Source organism: Mytilus trossulus, chromosome 9 (genome assembly GCF_036588685.1).
Source record: "Mytilus trossulus isolate FHL-02 chromosome 9, PNRI_Mtr1.1.1.hap1, whole genome shotgun sequence".
NCBI classification, from domain to species: Eukaryota; Metazoa; Mollusca; class Bivalvia; order Mytilida; family Mytilidae; genus Mytilus; species Mytilus trossulus.
The window spans coordinates 12,270,111-12,281,099 of NC_086381.1; the positions used below are offsets into that span (position 1 = coordinate 12,270,111).

Here is a 10,989-nt window from a genome sequence, read left to right on the forward strand (position 1 = left end):
AAGTGTGTTTCTTTCTGTTTTGGTTTGTGACCTGGATTTGTTTTCGCTCAATTAATTGTATTAACCTCTTGTCTTTTTTTCCAATAAAATGAGAATAGAAATGGGGAATGTGTAAAAGAGGCAACAACACGACCATATTTCAGACAACAGGCGAAGTCTACCAATGACCCCTAAACAAATATGTATACTAATTCGGTGAAAATGGACGTCAAACTAGAGGCTCCCGACTTGGGACCGGCGGAGTTAAACTTGTATTTGATATTTCAACCCTCCCCCTATTCTTCTATCCGATGTCGAAAAACAAACACACAACAATACGTATAGTAAAACTCAGTTCAAGAGAAGTTCGATTCCGATGTCAGAATAAATAACAAAAGAAACTAAACAAAATGACAATAATACAACCAGCAGTTACTGACATGCCAGCTCCAGACCTATATTAAACTGATCGAAAAATTATGTCTTCATCATATGAATATCAAGCACACTCCCTCCTGTTAGAGATTTATTATTATAACATCATAAAATATATGTGAAGAACATAACCCGTGTCATGCCAACAACTGGTTTTAGAATAAACATGTTTAATTCCGATACGAAGACCCTATAAGTGAATCAATATTAAAGTCAAAATATGCAATATTTAATGACCTGACAACAGTATCGTAACTATATCTCCTCTTAATAAGTATGTTTAAAGGTTTTGTTAGCTTTTAAGTTGAATACTGATATTTTTGTGCTTTGTAAAGAATGAATATTACCATAAACTATTTGATGTGAAATACCTGAACGTATAAGATGTCTGCATTTGAACCGATGATAAAATTTAGTAAATGTAACTAGTTTGTGATATCGAAATCCTTGGTGAAAACAAGAAGAAAATTGAAGCAAAATCATGTATTTATTTCTTTTGCTATTTCTTTATATTATATACTTTCAATAAAACGCACTAGTCTCATTTAAACAAGTTCAGCATCAAGTAGAATATACTGCATAGATGAGTTTCACAATATTTTTTGTTTGTATCTGAAATAGATCAAATGGGTATCTTTACTTGAGTAAAGTTATTTTATTGTGAAATGACCATACTTGTAAGCCATAATTTATAAGTGGGAGGATTGACTAGCCACAAAACCAGGTTCAACCCAATATTTGTTTCTTAAAATTTCCTGTACCAAATTAGTAGTTTTTATCAAATAGTCCGTTTTGGTATATGTCTTTTTGTTGCAGTACAGTGTTTCTGCTGTTTTCCTCTTACAGTTGACATGTTTCCTTTCGATTTTGGTTTGTGACCCGGATTCGTTTCAGTTAAACCGATTTAAGACTATTGAACATCGGTGTACTACTATTGCCTTTTTTTATTATTAGTTTTACATTTTGTCCTTTATTTTGTACACATATTTGTAGTGACTTAATTCTGGCTGAAAGACAACAGCGAATAATAACAAAAAGTTATATTACAATTTTTTTTTTAAATTAGAATAAAAGACATAATTTTAATCGATTAACGCTTCATAGATTCAATTGAAATGCAATTGTATGACCAACAAGTGGGTAAATAAGTCAATGAGTGGGGATTTACTACTACAATGTTATTGTCTGTTGAATTTCCTCGATATATACATATATCAAAGGCACCTTTCTATATTTTTCTATAACGTTTTCATTCTGACACAAGGCGTAGTCGTGTAAGTAATCTTTAGAGTATGACATTAAATAACCGAAAAAAATAACGAATTCAAAACTGTACAGCTTTTTTAAAATAATTATCCATGTATTTATTTAAAATAATGTGTAGACGGAAATTAAATATGGTTTTTTTTCTACGGTTTGACTGCTAGTGGACTACACTTTCAGTTTAATGTTTTCAAACGTGTTATACTATTCCACTTCTGATCAGGAATGTATTGGATGACAGTTGTTAAAATAAAAAAGTAAAATCACAAAATAACTGAACTCCAAGGAAAGTTCAAAAACGGAAAGTCCCTAATCAAATTTCATAATTTAAAGCTCAAACACATCAAACGAATGGATAACAAATGTCATATTCCTGACTTGGTACAGGTATTTTGTTATGTAGAAAATGGGTTTAAAGCTAGGTAAACCTCTCACTTGTATGACAGTGGCATCAATAAAATTAACGGTACCAATTTTCTTGCACCAGATGCGCATTTCGACAATACATGTCTCTTCAGTGATGCTCGTGGCCAAAATATTTGAAATCCAAAGCTTATATAAAAGATGAAGAGCTATAATCCAAAAGGTCCAAAAAGTAAAGCCAAATCCGTGAAAGGAATCAGAGCTTTGCATGAGGTAGATACATTCCTTAATTTATAATAATTTCTAATATTTTGTAACAGCAAATTTTAATAACACAAAAAAATCCGTATTTTCATGCCAGTACCGAAGTACTGGCTACTGTGCTGGTGATACCCTCGGGGACTAATAGTCCACCAGCAGAGGCATCAAAAATTGTTTTTATCCTGTTTTTATGGAGGTTGGAGTGTCTTGTTGTTTTTATTATGATAATCAGTTTTGTTTCGCTCATCTAGCCCAGAGAACTGTGTGAGCTTTTATTCCCGTCACTTTGTTAACTTTTCCAAAAAACTTCTCTGATCATCTTGTTCCAACAGGGCCATGACGGTTGAAAATTGAACATGTAGGTAAATGCTATGTCTTATTATAGTTGTAGCTTCAACAGGAAATTTTTACCAATGATTTACTTTATATCTTGGAACTATAACAGATAGTTAGCTAACATAAGTCGAAATCTACAGTCTTTTCCGTAAAGGAGTTATTGTCCTTTCAAATATAAAAATGCCAAGTTTTACTATTTATCTTTTGCCTGATATCGTGAAAACTATAATACTAGATAGATAGAAACGTAAAAAAAAACCTAAAAATATCAGCAAGACAAGATCTGCAAATAGGTCATCATAATCAATTGTCGGTTGTCTTCTTATTGGAATTGCTGCCCTCAAATTTCGATTTTTACCAATTTTTTTTTTGAAATAAAACTATAGAGATAAATAGTAAACAAATAAATGAAAAAAAAGAATTAAAAAAAATCAGCAATACACAATCAACAAATGCAGGTTTTAGTCCTGAATAACATTTTAGTCTATTGAAGTAATGAAGGTAAAAATACACATAAGCGAGCGATCTTTAAGGTCTCTAATATAATAGTAGGTTTTAATAAATCAGAGAAAAAACTTAAATCTTAAGGCGCGCTTACGACTTTAGATTAACTTTAAACGCGCGTCTGGCGTACTAATCTGGTACCTTTGATAACTATTTGGTTTTTATAAGTTGGCTCATAAATTATAATGCTTAAATGGTGGTTCGTTTATTGTTTAATCTGAAGTAAACGGTTGTTTTTTGTATTTCCATTGATTATGGTTGGAAGAAAAACGCTTTTTGATGATCCTGAACCCTCGGTATTTTCCCCTTCCCGGCATTTATTACTGCTACTATTAGATAAGAGTTTATTAATTTTTCTTTGCCTTGTAACATCCAAATCAAAGCCATTAAACTAGTTAACGTGGCATATTATGAATAAACGAGTAGCATATTACTCCAATGCTTATTGATATCATGTTATTATTATTTTTTATATAAAGCATACGAAATACGGGAACCAATGACATTGTGGTTTCAATTGAAATATAAATAGCAATTACATTCTGTATAATTATAGTTTACTATTCAAGCGTCACGTTCACAACACTATACAGAAAAATCTGTGTATTGTTTTGTTATTTCTGTGTTACTAGTATCAAGTCTTGTTCAACAGAAAAAAACGATATGTAAAAAACTGGTTGAGAGTCTGGCAAGTATGTATATTGTTATGATTAGAATTAAATGAGGAGGGTAACAAGCGATAATACACAAACTATGTCAAGCTGATCAAATTTCAAATATATAAATAATAACAATGTTCTTAAATTATAGCTCGGACTGATTCTAAACCAATCTGAATATCAAATTGACTATAGTCGAATCTGAATACTGTTGACCTGTAACTTTTTTTTTAAAAGTGAATTTAATTGTGTGTTCACCTGCCTAGAGCAGTGGATCTATCATGATGCTCGTTTGGATTTAATTTTTACAAAAAATGTCCATTTTGTTTTCCAAACCGAACCCGATGCTATTTCGTATATAAGTAACATGTGCTTTGCGCCTTACAATGTAGTTACCAATATTTATCTATGTTTAATTCTTGTACAAATACTGATTTTTCCTAGCTGTCAGTATCAAACTTTTTGTTTCAGAACCAAATATTGAAATACAATCTGATCTGATACTAGTAATCAAAATCAAAGGTGTCAGACCACAAATTCAATTTGTTCTACTATGACAATAAAAGTGGTTACGATGTTGTTGTTTATTAAAACTAGTAAATGAATTATTTCGGGATTCTTTCTGATTGAGAAATAAATTTTTATAACTTTGAGTCGTCCAAATTTACTCGTGCATGAACGTATAAGGGTATACACGCTTATTGTATTTAAATGGAAATTTTCATAAACCCACATGCTATTTTTAGTATTTTCAGTTATTTCGGTTAAAGCTCTATATACATTATATTGTATTGTGTTATGTATTACTGACTTTAATAAGTAAATCTTTTATGCTAGTTGTACGTATTCACTTCACACAATATGCTTCGTGTTATATTGGAGGAGGGTATTTTTGTTGTTAGTTTCATTATTATTACTACTAGTAGTAGTATAGATTTCGTCTTTCTCTGAATTTAAACTGACGACTTTTATGTTTTAGCTTGTGATTAGTTTTACCAGCACATATACAGGTTATGTTCGTGTCATATATTTTTTATGATGGTATGATACTTAAGCCATAACGGGAGGAACTTTGCTTGTTTTTCATATGATGTGTTGGAACCCCCTCATAATACATAAGTCTGTATAATCTTTGAGTTTGCCGCGAAAAGTTAATGATGGAATTGCTGAAACGCAAGTCATAATTTACATCATAACTAAACGATATTTCTTTTCTTAGGCTTTTGAACAAAAGACATCGGCATATGATAGATAAAACGTTGATGTGTTTGAAAAAGTAAGGAATTGATTACTTAAGTTGTAATTGGCCTCTGATGAGTATTTTGTGGATGAAACGAGGTTCTGATGAGTTTTTTTTTAATTTTTCATGTTATAGTATCTGAGTGCGGTTTCCTGTTTATGTTATAAGCAGCAAACATTAATAAGGTTACACTATACACATGGGCACTTGATTAGTGTTTTACCCTAGTGGGTTGATATAAACTATTAGTTGAAGTTCTCAGACATATGAAATTTTGCTACCTTTAAAGATCTTTTCTTGGTTGACCTTTAATCGATACTCTTGGAGTGAACCTTTAAAATACGATATTTACTGTCAATTTGTTTTTCGAACATGTTAGTTTTTTATGAAAAAGCTTGTCATAGATACCAAGATTAAAATTTTGTTTATCATCGTATGACGTACAAAATTAAAGTCTTAGTGTCCCACTACCCGGTATTTCTGATGAGTTTTTTTTTCTAGTGATATAATCTGAATTCGATTACATGTATATGTTGTACAACTATTTGAAACTTAATTGTTTCTACTTATATTATCTTATATTTGTCTTCAAAAGATTCATTTGTGACACCTTAAAAAAAGAAAATGATAAACCAAATAAAGTACGAGGTTGAAGAGCATTGAGGACCAAAATTATGAAAGGTTTTGTCAAATACAGTAATCTATCGCTCGGCTAGAAAGTCTTCACCATTTCGATAATCTAGGTTTTGTAATTTATAGTTATGATCATATCAATGATAATTTATGTTAGCACGGAAGTGCTCACTATTAGGTTTATGTTGGTGATACCTTCGGATAGGAACGACCCATCATCAGTGACGTGAACCCTGAAATAAAGATTATAATTAATATTATACTTCTATTTTTGTTCCAGATAAGTAATATGCCTGTCGTGATGTTACCATGGCTGACAAAGTTAGAGCACTTCTCTGACGATCTTTCTCCAGTACAAATCTACGATAGTGTGGAGAAACTCGGTCAGCTAAATTATATATCAAAAGATCAATTGAAAGAATTTCGAAAGATATTTCGAACAGCACAAAACGATACCAAAATATTTCACAGAGAAGAGGCAAAATCAGCAGTCCTACTTAGACTGACATATCAAATAACCATAGAGCAGTTCCTAGAGGCCTTGTTTAGGTCAAAATATCATGTTTTAGTCCTGAAATTGGTATCCAATTGTCGAAAGGGGATACTTCGCTTAATTGTTCGAAAGGTGGAGCCAGGGCCTGGATTTAAAAAGGCTCAAAAACTATATCTCAATACCAAAATCAACACTCATAAAAATATATTCAAGGTTAATCCAACAGAAGCTTGTCGAAATATTTATGATTCAAACAAACTTAAGTTTGAAGACTGTCAACAAAATTTAAAGATAGAAACAGATGAAGAGGAAAAAAGGAAACTTAAACAGAATCTCATGAAATACGCAAACATTTGTGTTACTTGCTTGTTTGCAGCTTTAGATGCAGAAATTACTCGATGGAATATAGATTTTGACTGGGACGAAAGTACAGTTTCCTCCAGAAACGAATTAGATAGGCTTTTCCATCAACTTTCGGGCTACATTAAGGAAACACCGAACCCGAATATTGCGGAAGTCGGCTTCTTTTCAAGGTTAGCAATAGCGTATGCGATGACGGGCCAATTAGCAAAGGCAGAAGGACATATCGAAACAGCATTTACATTGTCTTTTTCTATCCCAAGGTGTTCAGAACTTTACTTCATGTACCATATGTTTGTTATGATTCTGTTATTTAAATACCAGAAGAACAAGTCGGGAATGGGCAAATTGGTTAGCATTGCAGAAGAAGCACGATCATGCCTTCAGCATGAGAACGATGATTCTATAAGATATTTTTGGACGCGAATGATACTTTTACGTAAAGTATTTTGTTTACTAGGGCTTGGTAACAATATTGAATTGATAAAAGGAAATACCCCATCACAAGAACAAATAGATGAAGCAAAAGAAATGCTAGTAGAAATACATGATATGGGTGATATGGAATCTAGAAGAGAAATGTTCTTTTTCACGGCTAAGGCAAGAATTGCACAATTAGAAGGTGATCTTGAGAGTGCCATTTTCTGTACAGAATTGGCAATCGATTGTGATGAATACAGATGCTTCGGTGAAACTGAGCAAGTACACAAGTATCGGGAACAATTGAGAAACATGGTGACAAAAACTCAAAGCGAAAATCATCAAGATATTCACAACGAAAATTTAATAAGTTGAAGGAAATGATTGATGTCGATGAACATAACGAAAACACAACACTAAAGAAAATAGACTAAATTCAGTTTTCCCAACAGTTACTTTTTTATTATACTTTTGGAGTTTCTGCCATAAATCATTTGTTTGTTGTACATAATATTGCTTGTTTCAAAATAACCGCGGAAATGTATTATTATTAGATTTGTCTGAGTTGTTATTACATTAACATTTTAAAAGCATAAAGAACAGGATTCTGATTTATAACTTGATTTGCATTAATACATTTTCTTTGTTCTCATTTAAGTAATCGGCACTAGAAAATTAAACTATCTGTATTTATATATTGGCTACCAGGGCAATTGATATTTATAACAATGACCACATAATTGATATTCATGTCAAACGTGACTTTCGTCCTTTTTAGTATAACTACATTACATTCATAGACAACTTGACTATCTTTGTCCTCATTTTAGCAATCGGCACTAGAAAATTAAAGTACATGTATTTATATACTGGCTATCAGGGCAATAATTTATTTTCTACCACCAGAATTGGCTGCACAGTTAGGGTGACTACAAACGTGACTAAACATCGTCCGTTCTAGTATAACTACATTTCATTCATAGAAAACTTGACTATCTTTGTCCTCATACAAATTACAACAACAGTCAATCTGTAGATGTCTTTCTGATCAATTTGGCTGAACATAAAATAAAGTGACAAAAACAAAAGATTCATAATAGAGAGGCGAAAAATACCAGTGAGACATTCAAACTCATAAGTCGCAAAAAAACTGACTATGTCATGTCTGAAAAAGTATAAAAAGGAAAAGAAAGATACCAACAGACAAACAGACAAACAAATGTACACAAAACAAAGCAGAAAAAACAACAACAAAAAATGATCAACACGAAAGACCACCAAATACTGGCGGTGATCTCATGTGCTCTTGAAGGGTAAGCAGATCCTGATACACATATGACACTCGTCATGTTGACCATGTTAGTACAAACCCGGTATTAGGTTTTATTTTTCAGGTCACATTCGGGAAATGGGGCTGCAGTTACGAAATTAGTAACATATCTGTCCGAACACATACGACGGGATGATTTCAACTTCACCACTTGGATTTCTCGGTTTAATAACTTCCTTGTATTAGCATCAAACATACATCAAGGAAGTCATGATAAGAAATACAAACCATGGAATATAGTATCAACTGTCAGATATATAATCTATGTGCAGGTACTGCTGAAATGTTGCTACATTGAAACTGAAAGTTCACAATTGGGAAGATGAAATTATCTCTTTTGTCGAAAAGTTTTGTTTTTAATCGACCCCAATTGTCAATTTCTAGATGTAAGACATTATTTAGAGAAGTCAATCAAATATTCAGCATAATCTGAACAGTTTTTCACCAAAAAATATATTCCTACATTTCCAAATAATCCATTTAACTGTATTCATAACCGTATTTCATAAAAAATAATAAATCAAATAGTCATATGTATATCATTAATGGAAATCTTAATCCTAAAATTTATGATAAAGAGATGATTTTTGATCATTTTTCATTTCCTATCGTAAATTATCCATTTTTACCTTGTCACCATCTTACGGTGTTTATATATCTCAACTTGAACGATTCGCTCGTGTATGAAACAATGTTTTATATTTTTACGAGAGAAATTTAAGTATGACTGAAAAACTTTAACACCAGGGTTTTCGATATCACAAACTAGTCAAAACATTTACTTAATTTATCATCGGCATAAGGACATCATTCGTAAATATAGCTCAACATACAGACTTCTTATACGTTCCTAATCCAATATTTTGATTAGGATGGACGCACAGTGTTTTCCTCCAGAAACGAACTAGCTAGACTTTTCCATCAACTAACGGGGTACATTAAGGAAACAACGAACCCGGATATTGCGGAAGTTGGATTCATTTCAATTCAAACAACACAAGTAACGGCCTTATTTCATATACAAAAAAATAAACGAAAAACAAATATGTAACACAAAAACAAACGACAACCACTGAATTACAGGCTATTGACTTGGGACAGGCACATACAACGTACTTACATAATGTGGCAGGGTTAAACGTGTTAGATGGGTGGGTGTACATCGTTTCGGAGCCAGACTAATACCTTGTTTAATTCGTTCCAATACTCGCTTATAATACGCTTACAATACGTGTATTATACGTTGCACCTTTCAAAAAATGATTTTCAATAGTTTTCTTGTCTCTGGTGCTAGATTTGGGTTCTAAGGATGTGATATAACCCTTAAAGCGCGTATACAGCCGTTTCAGCGCTCGACTGATACCCTGTTACTTATTCGTTCCTTTTTCGCTTTTAATATGCGTGGTATACGTTGCACCTTGAAATAAATCGTTTTTCAATTGTTTTCGTGTCTCTGGTGCTAACAATATATTCTAAAAGATAAAATAACCCTATTAGCGCGTATGGATCTGTTTTAGCGCTCGGTTAATATCCTGTTCCTTATTCGTTCCTTATTCGCTTTAAATATGCGTGATATACATTGAAATAAATCGTTTTTCAATTGTGTTCATATCTCAGGTTGTAACAATGTTCCTTAGAGATGAAATAACCCTATTACCACGTATGTACCCGTTCCAGCGCTCGGTAATACCCTGTTACTTATTTGCTTATAATACGTGTGTTGTACGTTGCACCTTTTAGAAAATGATTTTAAATTGAGTTTATGTCTGTGGTGGTAACAATAATGTGGTCTAAATAAAGGTAACAGTAGTATTCCACTCGTAAATCTATGGACAAAAACAAAATTGGGTCAACAAACTAAAACTGAGAAAAACGCATTTAATATAAGAGAACAACGACACAACATCAAAATCTAACACACAGAAACGGACTAAGGATTATCTCTGGCGGTAACTATGTGTTCTTAGCAGTGAAATTACCCTTTTAGCGAATATTTACCCGTTTTGGCGCTCAAATGATACCCTGTTACTTATTCGCTTATAAGACGTTAGTTACACGTTGGATCTTTTGAAAATGAATCTTTCCAATTTATGTCTTTACTCTGATGGTAATTATTGGTTCTAACAGGTGGAAAAAAAAACTATAAGCGCGCATGAACACGTTTCAGCGCTTAGCTGATACCCTGTTACTTATTCGCTTATATCATGTGAGTTATACGTTGCACATTTTTAAAAAGAAACCTTTTCAATTTGTTTCTTGTCTTTGATGTTAACGATGGGTTCTTACAGGTAAAATAGCCCTATTAGCGAGTATGTACCCGTTTCAGCGCTCGTATGATTCCCTGTTACTTATTCGCTCATAAAATATTTGTGATACGTAGCACCTTAAAAAAATATTTTCACTTCTGTTCTTGTCTCCGGTTGAAATTGTGGGTTCTTAGAGGTGATTAACCCTATAAGCACGTATGTTCCCATTCAAGCACTCGACGTATACCCTGTTATTTATTCGCTGATAACACGTTTGTCATACATTGCACCTCTTTAAAAGAAATCAATTCAATTTGGATTTTGGATTTTGTCTCTGGTGGTAATTATTGGTTATTACAGGTGAAATAACCCTGTTAGTACGTATGTACCCGTTTCAGCACCCTGTTATTTATTCCTTTGTAATACGTTTATGATACGTTGCATCTTGAAAAGATTGATTTTCAGTT

General features: G+C 32.5%; 1 protein-coding gene across 1 annotated transcript; it reads left to right on the plus strand.

The window, feature by feature from the left end:
* Positions 1-3,711: 3,711 nt before the first annotated feature.
* On the plus strand, positions 3,712-7,569 carry LOC134685126 (uncharacterized). Its single transcript, XM_063544590.1, has 2 exons — positions 3,712-3,833; positions 5,954-7,569. The coding sequence occupies exon 2, from the start codon at positions 5,963-5,965 to the stop codon at positions 7,319-7,321; it is 1,359 nt and encodes a 452-aa protein (XP_063400660.1). The 5' UTR covers positions 3,712-3,833; positions 5,954-5,962; the 3' UTR covers positions 7,322-7,569.
* The last annotated feature ends 3,420 nt before the right edge of the window (positions 7,570-10,989 follow it).